General features: G+C 52.5%; 1 protein-coding gene and 4 pseudogenes across 1 annotated transcript, besides 8 other annotated features; all 5 read right to left on the reverse strand.

Annotated features, from left to right (window-relative positions):
* Positions 1-9,701: a sequence feature (areas not merged during assembly with more than two copies in the genome that could not be assigned to a particular haplotype).
* Positions 610-867: a mobile genetic element.
* Positions 697-717: a sequence feature (AT_rich).
* On the reverse strand, positions 1,017-1,883 carry Tc00.1047053510693.11 (annotated as a pseudogene).
* Positions 3,198-3,406: a sequence feature (A-rich).
* On the reverse strand, positions 3,632-4,738 carry Tc00.1047053510693.19 (annotated as a pseudogene).
* Positions 6,766-6,797: a sequence feature (AT_rich).
* Positions 7,688-7,863: a sequence feature (A-rich).
* On the reverse strand, positions 8,140-9,324 carry Tc00.1047053510693.40 (90 kDa surface protein, putative; the record flags this gene model as incomplete). The annotated part of the gene is made up of 1 exon (XM_815561.1): positions 8,140-9,324. The coding sequence occupies one exon, from the start codon at positions 9,322-9,324 to the stop codon at positions 8,140-8,142; it is 1,185 nt and encodes a 394-aa protein (XP_820654.1).
* Positions 9,702-9,706: a sequence feature (areas merged during assembly that could not be assigned to a particular haplotype. This can correspond to areas where the two haplotypes were merged or to regions with more than two copies in the genome that were merged during assembly.).
* Positions 9,707-17,633: part of a sequence feature (areas not merged during assembly with more than two copies in the genome that could not be assigned to a particular haplotype) that runs on past the window's edge.
* Positions 10,138-12,162, reverse strand: Tc00.1047053510693.50 (annotated as a pseudogene).
* On the reverse strand, positions 13,423-15,753 carry Tc00.1047053510693.60 (annotated as a pseudogene).

Consider the following 17,633-nt stretch of genomic DNA (forward strand, 5'->3'; position numbering starts at 1 on the left):
CACACACAAGAAGATAGGTGCAGCGCACACAGCAACACAAAAGCAAAGTAACAATAAAAAAGAAGATCCCCGCACACCACGTGAATTACTGGTCCACGGGAATGGCAGCCAATATTCATCACAAAAGCAACTCAGTTGCCCTTGACCCTCGTTCATATTCAGCGCAAGGAATGGAAGAGTGCAGGAAACCATTTATTCGTATTTCTTTTTGAATGTTGGCAGATGTCCGTATATGTTGTTTTTGCGGAGGGCAAGCCTTCATGCCTGGATCGTGTGTTGGGGATTTCTGCAGGGTGCACAACAATTATTATTTTTTCCTCTTGTGAATGTTTCTTGTGTTGGTGCAGCCAATAATTCGGTTTGTGTTGTTCCTGCCTTTCGCTGGTAAAGTGCTGCAATAAAGAATAATCTTCCGGGCCGCTGGCCAAGTTCTGAGTTTCTCAACAATAGAAACCAAACACGATGGAAATATGTGAGGGATCAACGGAATAAGATTGGATTCACCACACCCTCAAAGGCTTAACACCAGGTGACTGTATTTTTATATACCATCCGTCAGCCACAATCGTGGCCCGCTCACTCTATTCGGATGGGATACATGTATTTATGTATTACTTACGAGGTGGCAGACTTTTGGGGCCCTGCAGCCACAAGACCCCGCCGCGTGGTGGAACCAAAAGGGGGCGGGTGAGACGGTAAAATAAAAATAAAAATTATCCGGCCGCTGTCGGCTCCCTAAAGTCGTGGCCTCCCAAAACTCATACGGCAGAAAAGTGTCGTAAAGAAGTGTATATTCGTTTTGTCAGGGTATATACACATTCATTAAGGCAGCCAGCTCTCCCGCGATCATTCTCTACGCAGGCTCCTAAAAGGGGCTCAAACACACCCACAAGACTCCCAGCAAGAAAAAAGGGAAACACGGCGTGACTGACACGACTCAAAGTAATGCTTCTAAGACAATGCGTGAATGACTCCGTCGACGCCACACCCGCACCATATGCCATCAACGCCTCCACGGCAATAATCCTGCAGCGTGCGGAGAGGACGTTTCACGAGCGCATTATTGGCGGAGCCAAACAACTGTACCGTCAGCAGAGGGCAGCGAGCAGCGGGGGAAAGTGAAGGTGGTGGGACCGTTGGGGAGGGTCGATGCGCAGTGTCCCCCACAAATACGAGGCGGGTGAAGTGAAACACACTCGCCTGAACGTCACCGGCCACCAAAATGCATTGCTTCCCGCTGTGAATATTGATGAGCTCGAGGCTGGAGATGCTACTCGCAATGCGTGAAAGCGTCTTCCTGCACTGACGCTGCGATTCACACTAGACGGGCAACTTCAGAACATTCGATCCCCAGCAGTAAAATGCAGCTGGCAGTGGCGCTGTGGATTCTCGATTCCCCTGGCAACGAAGGGCGGAGAAGAAAACTGGTCTCCCCAGCTGCGCGGCATCCATCCATTCACTCTGTGCGTCCGGAGTGCCCCGCAGCTGCCTTGAGAGATGCGGCGGACAGACCTCCCTTACTTTCGCCTCGACCCGTCGACGAAGACTTTCGCGGTGCTGTCGGCACACACCGAATTCTCCCTCGTGCCCGCCAAACAAAAGACACACACGTTGAGCATCGTCACGTGCGTCGACGGCTACGCAAATAAATACCCACCGCAACGCAAAGTGTTTCTTATTGGGAACAAAAAGAAAACTGGAGGCAGCGGCCTGGACAACACAGACATCAAATCACACGCCAGGCAATGCTGAGATACATGCGAAAGGGCCAACGCAGGATCAGCAGCACAAACACTCGAGAGCTGCTGCGAGAACTCCACGGTAAATGGATCAGTCCCAACGCATGGGGCACTAATTACGGCGGGCAACAGCGCAAAAGCCAACGGTTCCGCAAGACCGGGAATTGTGGAGACGGCAGCCAAACCCTCCCGGGATTCGAGCAACAAGACACACAAGTAATTCGCCCCTCGGTGCAAACCGTCACCATACTCCTCATCGCTCTCTTTGCCGTCATTCGTATTGTCACACTCAAAGCCGTTGAGGGAAGGTGCTGCCATGATGATTGTGACATCACACTGAATGAAACAACGCAATGCCTCAAAGGGTGCCGAGTGCAGGCATCCTGTCAGGCAGCGACACGCCGCACTTCTTAGCAATGTACGAAGCAAAGGCAACGAAACAGCTTTCATCCGCCATCGTAATCTCGTCCAGCAGGTTCGCCCTCTTGTTCCTCGGCGCCTCGTTCTCCGCAGCACCAACAGCCGCAGCCGAAGCCCACTCTCCTGCCGCACTCAGTCCCACTGAGGGAAAAGGAGGAGTGTGTGGTTGTGTGCCGAGAGCACAGCGACTCTCATTGCCAAAGGAGGCCATCGTGGCACCGTCCGTCACGCGCCAGCACACACCAAGCAACGCACGCACCCGGCAAAGCAAACACATAGGGGAAAGAAGAATGACCCCAAGAGCAGGCAACACCTTCACACATAGCGGCCATTGCACAGCCACGTCAGCCGGCCACCAGCCAAATGCAGAAGGCGTCCCACACGCATCCATCCAATGGCACCGTGATTCCAACCGCAGTCACACACGCAGCGGCCTATAAATGTCATCAAGAAACGCAAGCCAACGTATCTCCATCACCAAGAGCATTCCTGCAGAGCACCGTGCAATCACTTATCTCTGTGTGTGATGGAGGAGCAGAGAAGAAGAGGAGCACAGGGAGGCACATCAGCACAGCAAGAGGCACAGCTGGACGGCAGCGATACATGCGACACGGCCCCAACATCAACAATCACGCTGGGTGGCAACGCACCCATCGAATAAAAGAAAAAAAACAGAACAAATCCTTAAATAAAAACACGGCGGCAGGGTGTGGCTGTGTGTGTGTGGCGCTGCGGGTGTCTGCCCGCCCTGGCCGCAATAAAAACAAAACAAGAGGGAAGAAATGTGTGCTCCGCCCCACAGGCCCTCGTCGCACGCCCACACGTCACGGCTCCCTCAGCGCGCCGTTCGTCGCGGCCCCTCCTCATGCGTGCAGCAGGCGAGGCGCACAGGGCCGTCGTCATGAGCGTGTCGGTGGGTGTGCGAGTGGAGCAGTTGGGCGGAAACACACGGCACCCCTCACGGGAAGAGTGCAGCAGAAACAATTAAAGAGGGAAGAGTAGAAAAGAAAAAACGTCCATAGTGACTGCCCCAAAAGCAAAAAAAAAAAAAAAAATGAATGAAATGAGAGAAAAAAAAGTAAAAAGTAAAAAAAAACACATTCATAACAAAAGCAAAAAAAAACAAAATTAAACCAAAACTCACACAACCAGAAAAAACAAGAAAAACATTAAAATATTTTAAAGCAAACAGAAAAGAAAAATTAAAAACACTTAAAACAATCGTAAGAGGACAAAAAACAGAAACAGTTACGGTTCTCCGCCCATGCAGCCAGGCAGGACGGCAGCGGTGCGTGTCGTGCAAAAGAGAGCACCAACGGGCCTGCATGGGTGTGCATGCATATATGCAATGGGCACATTATGTGTGTGCCTCGTGGGGTGAGGTGAGGGCGAGAGTCCATGCAAGGGGACACACACAGAGAGAGAAGGACGAGTGTGTGTGCGGGCGGTGCATGGCTCTCTCTCCCTCACTCTCACGCGGCCACCACCACCGCAGCAGCCGCACACGCAACAATAAGAAGAAGCAAAAGAGGGGAGGTGGTGTGGAAGGCCGCGGTGCTGCTGTCACTGTCGCCAGGTGTCGTCGTATTACGTTGCTCAGCGGCAGGTTCAACTGTTGTTGCGTCTTTACTACCAGCTGTACTCTCACGCTGTTCTTCATCTTTCAGTGGGGTATCGGATATTTGTGCATTTTTGGAGTTTTTTTCTGGGTCCTCTTTATCCGAGCTGCCGGTGGTTTCACTGCCACTGGGAGATGAAGACTGAGATGTATGTTCCCGGTTGTTGCCTGGTGATGTATTATCTGCAGGAATCGTGTCGGGTGCAGCCACTCTCCGGGATTTATCCTCGTGTGATTCAGTCGTATTTGGTGGACCTTGTGATGGTGCTGGTGCTCCGTCCGTGCCCTCCCGTGCTTCGGTCGACTGCAGTCCTGTTTCTGGTGTTGTTTCTTCGCCTTTGTTGTGGATCATTTTGTCTTGCACGTCCGCGCTGTGTTGATGCGATCCCTCCGCCGCTGCGTCACCTGCGGGCACATGACTGCATTCGCCCAATGGAGCTTGACCTTCGCTGCAGCGCCCGGACTCTGGGTGATTCCTTTGCTCTTCTTCACTGCGAACGTCATCGGAATGCTGCTGGTGGCCAGCATCACCTGCTGATCCGTGAATTTGGGCATCAAAACCACCTTCCACATTTAAAGGAGGCGGAGATGACAACACGGCAGTATTCGCGCCGGCGGCTTTTGAGGATTTCGCTCTTTGGCTGCCAACTGACGCCCCCGTATCCTTCGAGACGTCAGACTCTCTGTGAGCTTCGTTGTCTTCCTTCGTCTTTTCTTTCTTCAGCGCATCTGTAATATTACTCCTCAATGTCTTTAAACACGTTGCTTTTTCATCGTCCTGTTTGCAGTATTTCTTTTTAATCTCATCATCAGTCTTATTCGCCAGCAAACTCAAAGCCTCCACATATGACTTATTGCAGAATTCATCCTCCAAAGTTCCCTCACAAAACCACCGCCGGCACAGCACCACAGCACGCAGAGGGCACACACCAGCAGCACACGGCCAGTCATCATCGCCATCACTCCTGTCACTTGCGTGCAGCCTTCAGCACAAACTAACAACACGTCAACGCAAAGCAAGAATAAATGAAAAGGAGAGACACGGCCGCTACACCACACACAACCACCGCACAGTAAACAAATGGCAGCAGCAACACAGCACACACCATGAGGCAGTTGGAATCGTTACAACTGCAGAATTTGCACACCGCCCTGCAAACCAGAAGTCTTGCAAGGAAAAACAGAGTTGAGGGCCCGGCAAGGCTCCCAAAAAGTGAAAAAAAATATGAAACATCGATCAGGCACGACTTTCATTTCGTGTGCCATACGGCACAATAAAAAAAACATTTGTTTGTCTACACATGATTCCCGCACTGAATAAAGAAAAGACATTACTTTTCCACCAGGCCACACAACACCCTCACACTTCACTGCGGCATCCGGCCTGTTCCTCGAATCCTCCCTTCGTGCAGTCCGTGGGACGCACAGCAATGAGGCCGGCACCGCGTGTGGGCAAAAAAAGGTAAACAAAAGGGGGGGAAACACGTCACCCATGACAGTGTGCAGCAACTGACCATTAAATAAATAGGGGTCCTTATCATTCCGGAAAAGCAACACAAAAACAAAACTAACAGTAAAAAAGTAATTAAAAAAGTAACACGCATGCAACGCGGCACATGTTCTCCGTGGGGAGCCGCAATTCCACAAAATCCCAGAAAAAGCAGCAACGCCCAAAGCACGCACACACGCACGGTGCCGTCAACAGTTAACTCTCGCAGTGTCAATTTCGCGTCGTTGTGCAGGGCAAAGCAGTCGTCGGGACTCACACCGCTCCGGAATACTGCGCAGTAAATTCTAGTAATTGGGGATTGTTATCGTGCCCAGAGGCATTGCGTTGACTCAATTCGTCCGCATCACCCTCAGCAACAAATCCACTGACCGCAACGCCATTTTATAAAACTAGAGATTTGTGTCCGGTGGCGTCGTGCTCACTCACCTCGTCCGTGTTATCCGCAGCAACGTGCTCCCTGCCGCCATAAGTGACAGACATGATCCCGGATGCATTCGGCGCCACTAATATTCTCGGACCGTTGGCAAAGGAAGGCCTCTTCGTGGATGCATTCGGGACCATCACTTCGTTCGGATTGTTGGCAAACTCAGGCCTCGTCTCGGACGTGTTGGTCGCCGTGTTGGATGCGGGACTCCGATCGACGGCGTTGGGTGCGTCAGCCGCCGCCGACTGTTGCCAATCCTCGTGTTGACGTGACGGCTCAGCATTCACTTGCGGCGCAGTTGTCTCGCCAGAATTTGTGTCATCCTTCCCTTCACGGGGTGGCGGCAACTGACAGATGCCCGTACGGTCAGCATCGCCGCTCCGTGCAGGCGGATGGATGGTTCCATCGGGGGAAAATTGACGCCACCACAATTCATAAGGGCCGGCGTATTTATGTGTCGTCACATTCATCGTGAAGGCAACGGTGGCCCCTTCCTCTTTCGTTGCACAGCTGGCAGCACAGTTGCTACATGTGTGCACCGCATTGGCCACATGGCACACAGCACACAGCTCACCATTCCTGCAATGCATGCGCACACCAAAGCCACTGAAAGTATAATTCTCCTACTGAGCCTCGGCACCGGCAGCAGAACAATACTTCTTCCAAGCCCATACACACACAATATAGCTCAGGCTGCCGTCACTCGGAGCACACGACACATCCACCGGAAAACCACCACACCCGCAGGAAAGGAGACTCGGGCTGCGCACTTCCTCCTTCCTTCTCTTCATGCCCACGGAAGAAGAGAACAGGCGCCACACGCAACTGCCAGCACACGCTACAAAAGAAGCATCCAAATCCACTGCAATGTGCATTTTGTGCGTGCATGTTGTTGTGTGTGCCTGCAGAAACACGAAGCAAAGAAGTAAAAACAGGAGCAGAGCATGTGAAGGGACGCACAAAAGACTGTACGGCAGAAGTGCATGGCAGAAACAAAGAGAAAAAGACTGCTCAAACTCATGATATTGCACTGCAGACAAAACAGAGGCAATTCATTAAAAAATTAAATAAAAATAAATAAAAATTCATCTTCACCTTCCACACCTCACAATTTGAAAAGAAAAAAGAAAAACGAAAAAAATTAGTCCTCTATTACGGCTACACCCAAATGATAAAAAAAGAAAATGAAAAACAAAAGACACACAAAAAAGCACCCGACTACCATGTTGCCCCAAAAATTGTCTGCATATTTTTTGCCCGCAAAATAAAAATAAAAGATATTTAAATGTCTTTCAACCGTCCGACCCTCCACGTGTCCGCACATCGTTTATATTTCATGGGGTCATCTGCGTGTTGCTGCTCCCCTCAGCCCTCTCATCGGCGCGTGAGTGCGGCCCGCAGAGCACAGTCACTCGTGTGTGTGGGGACTGAGAGAAGCACGCAGACATGACGGCAGTCGCGTCACTCCATCGGGAGAGTGAGCGCAGCAAAAGAAAAAGAAATCATCGGAGGGGAGAGAAATGCTCACGAGGCCGACACCGAAGGGTGCGCCACCGCATGAAATAAACACGCAAAGCAAAACAAATCCTTAAAGAAAAACACGGCGGCAGGGTGTGGCTGTGTGTGTGGCGCTGCGGGTGTCTGCCCGCCCTGGCCGCAAAGAAAACAAAACAGGAGGGAAGAAATGTGTGCTCCGCCCCACAGGCCCTCGTCGCACGCCCACACGTCACGGCTCCCTCAGCGCGCCGTTCGTCGCGGCCCCTCCTCATGCGTGCAGCAGGCGAGGCGCACAGGGCCGTCGTTGTGAGCGTGTCGGTGGGTGTGCGAGCGGAGCAGTTGGGCGGAAACACACGGCACCCCTCACAGGAGGAGTGCAGAAGAAACAATTAAAGAGGGAAGAGCAGAAAAGAAAAAACGTCCATAGTGATTGCCCCCCGAAGGCAAAAAAAAGGAGGGATGGGGGATCAAAAGATTTTAAAACAAAAAAAGGAAGAAATTAAAGAAAATAAACCATTAAAAAATGAAAAAAAAACTCACAACGCCCCGAAGGAAGTAAAAAACAAGGAAAATAAACACAAAAAACAAGTAACAACAAAACAACAGCAAAGAAAAAAAAAGAAAGTAAAAATAATTAAAAACACAAAACACAAAACACAAGGAGCTGCAACGAATGGCTCCAGCGTGCACACTCACACAGACATGCGTCCACGCAAACAGTTGTGGGCGTATCGTGCATACGGGTGTATCTGGGATGCGTGCCAAGTGACGGATACAGGCAGCAAGAACATGGAGCACACAGCAGCGCAGCAGAAGCAAATGGAACAAAACACACAATCATTGTTTTCTATTACTTATTACGCAATAAAACAAAAGAAGCGCACAAATCCACATGGTTGAGTGCTAGCAATTATAGTCCGCATTCACTTCTTCAGCCTAGTGTCCCGTAGGTGAGTGCAGCCAGAACAAGCAGTGGCAGAGCATGCAGATGGGTGTCATGGAAGCAGGCGTCAGTTCCCACAATGTTCTCCAGAGCGTTCGTTGTGGGCGCAGAGGAAAGAGGAGCCGGCATGCTTGCCGCCGTAGAATTTACTTTGCCGGAAGCAGTGTCGGTCGTGGTGTTGGCGGCGGTGTCCTCTTCGGCGCCTCCCGCTGCACTCCCGTCCTCGCCGGTCTGGGACAACTGAGTCGGTGGCGCAGCAGCAGTCTCTTCCTGCAGCTCCACTGGAGGTTCATGGGAGGAGTGGTCGCCGCCTTCTGTGGGCTCCGGATCTGGTATGGATTCGGGTGCAGGAGAAGAAGCAGGAGAAGTAGAATGGGAAGGGCCTTGAAGTTCACCAGAGAGGGCGGAATCTGACGCTCCCAAGGCTGCAGCAGAAGGATCCGTCGTGGCCGCAGCGCCAGCAACAGGGTTAGCACCAGCGCCGCCTGGAGTGGCAGGTGGAGAAGAAGGAGGGACATCCGCGGAATTCTCAACGACAGCAGGAGAAGATTCAGAATCCGGTCTGGAAGATTTTTCACGAGAAATCTTGTCTTCTTGAGGGCTCGGAGGTTCTGCTTCCAAAGGTTTAGCCGGACCAATTTCACCAGAGTCACCCGGAGCTTCAGCCAGTGAAGGAGCACCAGCCGCACCCGCAGCGCCAGCAGGAGGAGAATCAGAAACAGGTGTGGAGGTGCCACGAGAATCCTTGTCTTCTTGAGGGCCCGGAGGTCCTGCTTCCGGAGGTTTTGCCGGAACAATTGCAGCGGTGACCGCCTTCGGCTCCACGTTACGCTCCCACCAACTCTTCACGGCGCTTGGAGTAAACGTGGAGACGTTGATCGTGAAGACACCATCCTTCGCACCATCTTTTATACGTCTCTGAACATCCTCGGGGGCACAGTTTCCTACGCCCATGCCGCAAATCATCTTTCCCGCACCAGTAGATGAATCCGTGCAGTTGTACCACAATGACCTCCCAGGGAGTTGCCAGCGCCCGAGTTTATCTTTACCCGCACACTCTGCATTCACCTGCGTTACCTGCGGCTCTTGCTCCTCCTCCTCCACGGCAAACACGCACGAGCAGCAGCACAGCAGTGCAAACGCCAACACGACACAAAACAAACGGCGCATCATCGTAAAAACTTTCGTTGTTGAATAACGTGGATTCGATCTGCAGGAGCATGAGAAAGCAAAGGGAGAGAGACAGCAGCTACACCACGCACAGCCACCGCATGGTAATAAATGGCAGCAGCCAGAAGAAGCGCACGCCAAAAAAGACAGATGGAATCATTACAACCGCAGAACTCACACACCGCCACACAAAGCAGAACTTAAAAAGGCGGAAAAAAGAAAAAAAAAATGATGGGAGTCCAACAGAACTCCAGGGGAGGAATATAAAAAATCGATCGGGCAGAATTTCTATTTCATATGCCAAGTAGCACAAGACAACCGTGTGTGCCTCTGTGTATAAGTAATGCCTTCACCAAGGAAAAAAAAAGAAAATAAAAAAAAGGGGGAAACACGTCACTCGTGACAGTGTGCAGCAATTAACCATCGGAGGAAAAAAGGAAAAGAAGGGCTGCTGACTATCCCATCAGTGCACCAGCAGCAGCAGACAATAAAAACGAATCATTTGAAAAAAGAAAAGAAAACACGCGTAAAAGCGGCACGTACGGTCCATTAGAAATCGCACAACCGCACTCTACGGCTCATAAACATGCCACGTCCCCACGCACTCCTTGAAGTAAAGGCATAAAAAGCCCAAGGCACACACCCATGGACGGCGCCGTCACCAATTCCTTTTGGGAACAATAAAACAGTAGAGCCATTGACATCAGCGGTGCCGTTTCCCGTGCAGAATTCCCATTTGGCGGGCACTGGCACCTCTTCCCTCGCAGCCGCGTCAACGCACGGATCCTGTGGGAGTTTGGCCAAAAAATTACCGGGACGCGGTGTCGCTTTTCCCTCCCTGCAATCCGCTTCAGTCTGCTTGCCACGCGAAAGGGGCATCTGTAGCTCCTGCCTGGTCAGTGGGCGGTTGCACAGACAGACATGCGTCAGCGTCACCTAACTGCAGTATGAGCCACTGCAACCGTCACCTCCAACGTAGAAGCATGAGACGTCGAGCAACTGCGGCCCACGTGTAACTGTCGTTGCTGAGCTCCCCAAAGTTTTGCCATCCACGCACACGGTGCCCATGCCGTTCTGGAGCCCAATTGCCACCCGGTACGTTCTCTCCAGCCCGCAGTTCCCGTGCTGCACTTCTCCCGCCTCACCGTCAAACGCCACCTCCCGCTTATTGTCCGCCGTGACTGACAGTCCCACCATCCTCACACTCCCAGCGCCACCCACAGCGACCATAAGGGCGCTGCCGCTGCCCGCAGGAGCCGCCCCAATCGTCGCCGTCACCACAAGATTGAACTCTTTTTTCACAATGTGGAATTGTTGATTCCGCCACCATTTACCCACAGGCCACTCTGCCCACACCCCAGGCCCCTCAAACGTCGCACCGCCCTCAATCTTCGCTGCTGTCCCAATCATCGTGGCACTCGCCGCGACATATTCCTTCACCCAGCAATCCCTCTCACCCTCGTTGGACAAATATCCGACCAGCCCATCCGTGGGCGTAGGAGTGCTGCAGGCACCGTCGGATGCGGTTCCCTCTTTTCTGGTGGAAGTGCAAGGCGTTGTAACTTTCTTGTCGACTGCATCCCAATTCCTCAGCGCAGTCTTTATTTCCTCCAGTTGCTCAGTGAGGTGTGCGAGCACAACGCGCCCTTGTCCTGCATACCACTCGTACAGGGCAAACAGTTCACCACCCTTGCACTGCAGGGTATCTGCGTTTTTAGAAACACCATCGGCACATAACGGTCCAATGGGGTAAAAACAGACATATAAAGAAGCAACACACTCGTCGCTCTCCGAATATTATTCTGCCTGGGCAAGGCAAACAGCACTACACTCCTCCCCTCGATGGATGCCGTCACGACGTCGAGTCGGCTACCAGACGTAGCACTCTTCAAGGCCTCACTCAAGACATTCGAATGTGCTCCGCCAAATTCCATCCATTTCTCCCCCATTTCACCGGAATCATGCACTTTACCGTCATGGCCTCCATGCGTGGCGGCCGCGAGGAGTTTTCCCTCCCACTCAAAGTGATTGGGATCAGCGCAGTCCCGTCAGCAACACCCTCTGCAGGGAACCCCCAAGCCCTGCCACAGCCCTTCGAATGGATGATGGTGCAGACTTTTGTGTTTTCCCCCTTCACAGCCACGAGGGGAAACACAATCGCGGTGCCATTCGCCACCACGCCCCTGGCGCTAATACCCCAGTACCCATTCCATGACCTCACTCGCAGCTGACCGTCAACAACAGCCTTGGAAGGGCTCCCAGCACCCCACGTGATGCGCCTTCCCCCATCGTTGGAGACCAAAAACGTCACCCAAAACAGGCACAAGCTCCCACCTGTGTGGAGTTTCCAACATCGCACCGGCATTTTTCGCAGGAAAGCGCTCCAAAGACAGAAAAATCTTGCCGTCTTTCGTTAACGCCTTGGGACCGTTCAATTGAGACGCGTGACCCGCCTCTTCTCTTCGTTCCACGGCAATTTCCGTCCTCCAGTCCGTCACGCTCTCCGCTGCGATTCCTTTCGTCCACTCTTCCCCTGTAAAACTCACGTACTTTGACCAAATCCCAACACTGGCACTAGAAGGGACTCCCTGATTAGCCTTGGCAATGCCCACAATTAAGCCATAGTATTTCAACAAGAGAATGGCCAATAAAGAATTTGACACCATTATGTCCAGAGCCGTTGCCTCTCAAATGCGCCAAAAGACGCCTTCGTTTCCCACCATACAAAAATAACCATAGGCTTTGGATCACCCACCTTCTTTGCACGCAGCTCCACCAGTGCCGCAGCACAACATCACGACGAGGAGGAGCACCGCAGAAGTAAACGCACGCCGGGACATGTTGAGCCTCTGCGGCTCACTCTCTCTTCCTTCCCTCCTCCTTCCGCTGGATCCGGTCATGCGGCGACGGTTGTGTGTGCGGGGTGCCTCCACTGCAGCAACACGTGAGAGCATATAAATATGTGTGTGTGGGCGGTGTGTGTGCTGTTGGTCCTTTCAGAGCCTTCGAATTTCACAGTAGCGTTTAGCGCTTGTTTGCTTTCTTCGTAAGAGAGTGAAGAGTACAGCAGCAACAGCGGCAATACACCAGAAAGGTCAGTGAGGAGCAGAGCAGAGCACCCACGCAGAGAGCGGGGCACGAGACAATCCGGGAGGGACGGCACGGAGGACCATCGCCCACAGAAAAGAGCAGCAACACGGCAAGTCACGGCGGGCCGTCGGTGTATGCGGGCCAGCCCTCACGCGGCGCAACACGCCTCACACCCAACAGGGAATGGCAGACAGACAGGCGGAGGGAGATGAATGGATGCCGTCAAGAGGCACTCACAATCAACATGGCCCGTGAGCATGCGGCCACTCCACGCAGGAACGCAGGAGAAAAGGGGGAAAAGCAAGAAGCAGCATAACACACGGAAGAAACAAAAGACAGGCGGGAAAAGCACCGCCAGCGCCCTCGCCCTGGCCGGCAACTCCACACCAGCCCTCACACACACACACACACCATCGCAGTGCTGTCAGTCCGCCATGGAGGAGGAGAAGTAACCCGCCGCCAACACACAACGCACACGGAGCCAGCAATCAACCAAAGAGCCACACGCGGAAGCGGATCCTCATCCACCCATGACGCGGCGTCTCACTCCACGCGGTCACACGGAGCGCACCATTTCTCCAACAGAACTTACTCGTCCTCCATCCCTTTAAGACGCCTCTGTTAGTGATGGGCCTTCGAACACAATAGAAGAAAATGGACAATGCAGTAACGCCGTGACACCGCCAGACACAATGATTCCCTCATACCGGGGTACTTCTCCAATCATGCCTCGTACCACACACACAATCAACATACCATGTAGAAATCACCCAATGTTTTTCACCAAAAACCAAACAACCCCAATCCCTCCTTAATTTCTTTTGTCACTGTTATGTTCGATAGCGTTGGACATTTTGGCATTTGTGTGCGGTGCTGCCGCATGGAGATGGTGCATCCGCACCGCATGCTCAGGCACAAGCATCCAAAAATACATAAATCCCACAATATTTTTTACCACAAATCAAAATGACTCGTTTACTTTTAATTTACTAATCTATATTTCTATTATTATTATTTTTTGCACACTTCGGAGGGCTTCGTCTCTTCAAAAGTCTCTGTACGGTATTGACACTTGGTACTGGCGCTCCTCTTCCTCCCAGAACGCCGAATCTCACGGCTCTCGTCGCTCACATTATTGGAATCGACAAAATCACATCTCTGCCAGTCATTCATCGGCATGCTGCTGTCTGCGTGCTGCACATAAATAATCCCCCACGACATGTCTCGGGATAACTCTTCCCAGCCATTAAAATATGCCGCCAGGCACTCAGTGAAGTGCCCCACAGTGCTGGCGGTGGTGTGGTGCCCACCCGCCGTAGTTATCCGCAGCCCAACACCGTCATTGGATTGGACTCCGAAAAAAAAAAAGGCGTCCACCAGCGGAACGTTTGTGGCCCACGGTTTGTGCAGCACCCCATACTTTATTTTACGGATCGTTTTTTCATATTCACTCGGCAGCAAGCCTTCATCTCCCTTGGGATGCAGTTCAGGGGGCAACTTCAAGACGCAGGGCTTTGCTTGACGCCCTGTTGGCGGCTCAAACTCCGTAAGTTTCGTCGCTATTGCCTTGGCAAAGGCACTCTCCGTGAACGATTTCAAAGCAAACCATCGAAAAAATATGGGCAAAATATTATCCTTCGACGCCAACATCAGCCTCAAAAAGCTATTGTATTCTGCTACACTTGGGAGGCGTTCCAATGTCCGTTCCTCGAGGCAAGCAGATATCGGTGCACTGAAAAGGATCACACCGCCTGCGTATATTTCCCGAACAACTTCCACAGGCTTGTGTGACGGATCCTCAGAAAACCATGGCAACTCACCTCCCCGTGAAAAGTGCTCTTTCACAGTTACCTCGTTGATCGACTGCAATGCAAACCTCACCGCTCCACAGCGTTCCCTAAACGCCTCCTCATCAAAGACGTGACGTGGAATCGGTCTCAAAAGATACATGTGTTTTTCGACCTCTTTCCAGCACTCCGCTTGTTTCTCTTTGGTCTCGTCACGCGTTATCCAGGCGCACATCGCCTTCACATCCGTCTCGTCGGGGCAATTCACGATGATTCGCGCGGCTTGTAGTTGCTTCTCCCACTCATCATAGTTCGTTACCTTTGGGAATGACACCGCAATCATGCCCCATCCGGAAGTAGGCGCAAAATGTCTCGGTGGCGGCGTTCCCTCCTTTGCCACATCGTGGATAATATACACATTTCTCCCATGCCCCCTCAAACGTCTCAACTCCGAGACGCACATGTCCTCATCGCTGTATCTTGTCACCGCTCTGGTGGTCTTGTCAGACACGTACGCATCTCCTCCACCAAAACAGTGGAATACCACTTGGATTTTCCTCGGCATCGTAGTGCAGCAGCTGGTAGAGGAGGTACGAGCCGGCAGCCACCGACTTCCCGATCCCGGGCGTCCCAATCAACACACGCTGCTTGGGCGTAAAGTCGGTCCCACCGTGAGGGCTGGACCACGCGGTTAGATCGCCCTTGACGATCTGCCACAGTCGCTCCACCTCACAGTTTACAAAAACGTCCTTAGGAAGATCCTGTATCGTATTCCACGAGTACGGCCATCCCTTGTACGAGGCGAGCACCATCAGCACGGGAGGTGCCGCACCGAATTGCTGCACAGCGTCATTCTCTTCGATAGCGTCGTCAGCTTTCTTGTACGACCATGACTGTTCTGGCCTCCCCTCATGCACCCCCATTCCCGTCCCCGTTTTCTTTCGCTCCACGCCGTCCGGAAGTTCCACCGCATGGCTCCGCCCCGCATTTTGCAAAGACTCGTACAATCCCTCCAGTTTCTCCGGTGCGCTCGTCGTCGTTGGGTTCCTCGCCTCCTCGGCAGCTGCATCCAAGAAATGTTTAGTGGAGTTATGGACAGCTGCTTTTACCTCCGCAGCAGCCAATGACCACCCCGGTGGATTGTCGACACCCTTATCGCAAAGCTCGCGTATATCCTCATCGAAGATCACTTCACCCTTCACAGCTTGCTTCATACTCAAAAAACGATCCGATGCCTGTATTCCGTTCAGTGCTCCTTTATCACGGATATACTTCGTGGGGTCCCTAAAAAACTCCTCCAGCAAGACATCCCGATTGGTGTCCACAATGCCCCTGCCGTCCAGTTCCCTCGTAAGAAAGTCGTTCAGCCTCATTTCATTGATGTGAACTCTTCCTTTAAACAGTACATCATCGATATCAGTGCAAATGGTAAATTTCATTTCTTGCGTTCGTCTTAGCCTTTCCTCTGCCTCCCGACTCGCTTCTGTCAGTACCTGCGTGAGTACTCCGTTTGGTGTTCCCCTTGCAGGAGGAGTGATCGTATGCTTTTCTTTCATAGCCCCTACGTTGCCCTAGAGAGAACACACCTTCGTGAAGAGGCTTAGTAATGGCCTCCAGCGCTTGGTGAGCAGTTAGGTTAAGAATTTCTTCAAGAAGCCGCTGGTCTTGTGCGTAATCATCCGGCTCCTGAACAAACATCTCCATCGTCACATTGTAGTCTTTCACCAACAGCCGCCCTGCCGCCAACATAATTCCAAAGGAAATCACTCAGCCTCATGTTGGTGCTGCTCATGGTCCACTGCGGCTACACTTTACTCCCCACCGCATGTCGAGCTGCAGCGTCGGAACCATCACCGGGGATGCCGCTTCGAGGTGCCATCACAACACCCGTGCGGTGAGGCGTCCCACTCACACCGCCCAACTGCGGCCAGCAGGTGCCGCTGGCTCCAAAGCACAGTCGCAGCTGTTTCGTCCCGCTATCCCAATGGCGTTGGGCGTGGCACTCGCACGGCTCGGTAGTCGGTGCGCCACGCAGCCGCACTGCAACGCCTGTCGGTGAAGCAGCCGAGGCGTGCAACCAACCCCAACACCGCCACATTATCGCCCTTTTTCATTTTGTTTTATTCACGTTGTCTGTTTGTCTGTTTGCCCCATCACTCACACAAAAAATAAGTGCACACCTTCACAAAAGGGAAGGAACAAAGAGAAAAGGAGGCATGATCCCACCGTCACGCCGCGGGCCAACACTCTCCTCCACCCACCACCATTGCCGCACAGGGGACCGCAGTCACATCGCAGAGTCAGCACAACAATGTGCACCACACCATCGTGCAGTGAACGATGGGCGGGACGCGGCCATGCATCGCCCCGCTCCATTTTCCCACCACTCAAGTATTGCGTGCCCGCACAAAGTAGCAAACAGAATCAGACCGCACACAAACCCAATCATTCCCCTCACTCGATGAAGCACATTATTCGCATGGAGTGACAACTTTTGAGGACGAACCAGCAGTAGCAGACTGCATGCAATTTCCCTGCCAGCCCCGCAAAGAGACACAACAACTCTGCGGAGTAAAGGTGGTAGCCCCTCGGTGTTGCCCGCAGTTCACATGGCAGGACAAATTCCACGCACGCATAGTTCCGGACTCCTCGCTGTTTGAGTGCCCAACAGAACATGTAAAAAATACCTGCGCGCAAGATGGCATTTAAATACGTAAAAAGTCGGCCTGCTTTCTCCGATGGCGTCGGCGAGCAGTCCCACACAATCCAATCAAAGTGGCACGCCGGACAGAATGGCGTCCGTCAATCAATAAAAAAATGCGACACTGAAAGGGAGCAGAGAAGAGTTGGCGCATGCGATTGCCAGTGACAACTGAGGTGCCGAGGAGCACGTTTGTGTAGAACTGGCCGTCAGGCAGAGAGGGCAAATAAAACAGGAGGGCAGCAAACCCTCTCGTTCAATGTCTCCTGACCACGACACCAGAATCAAAATACCATGGACGATAAGAGCGGCAACGCCTTCCCCAAAACATCTTGTCAAGAAGCCGCAGGATCTCAGGAGGGAAGAAGGCAGCGGCGGCAGCCACAGCGGGGGAGGCAATAAAACGGCTGGCAGGCACCCTCACGTCGACGCGCACACCACATCCGAGTGGGCTGGGAGCACAGACCGAACCGCTCGGAAACACACGCATCAAATCCGCAGAACAAATTCGCGTTGAATCGACAGGAACTCCCCGCCCAAAACAAATTTAAAAAGTAGCGTTTCTCAAGGGGGAATCCGCCTTTCCGACGACGGCACGGACGCCTCGCAGGAATTTCTTGCAAATCTCCCTTCGCAGGTCCGCAGGAAAACGCAGCGGAATAAAAAGAGAGCGCAAAAAAAAAAATAATCCTCCTAACCGACCAGGTGGCAGGCCGCCCTCGCGCAAGTGGACA

This window comes from Trypanosoma cruzi, genomic scaffold (genome assembly GCF_000209065.1).
Source record: "Trypanosoma cruzi strain CL Brener 1047053516815 genomic scaffold, whole genome shotgun sequence".
Classification (NCBI taxonomy): Eukaryota; Euglenozoa; class Kinetoplastea; order Trypanosomatida; family Trypanosomatidae; genus Trypanosoma; species Trypanosoma cruzi.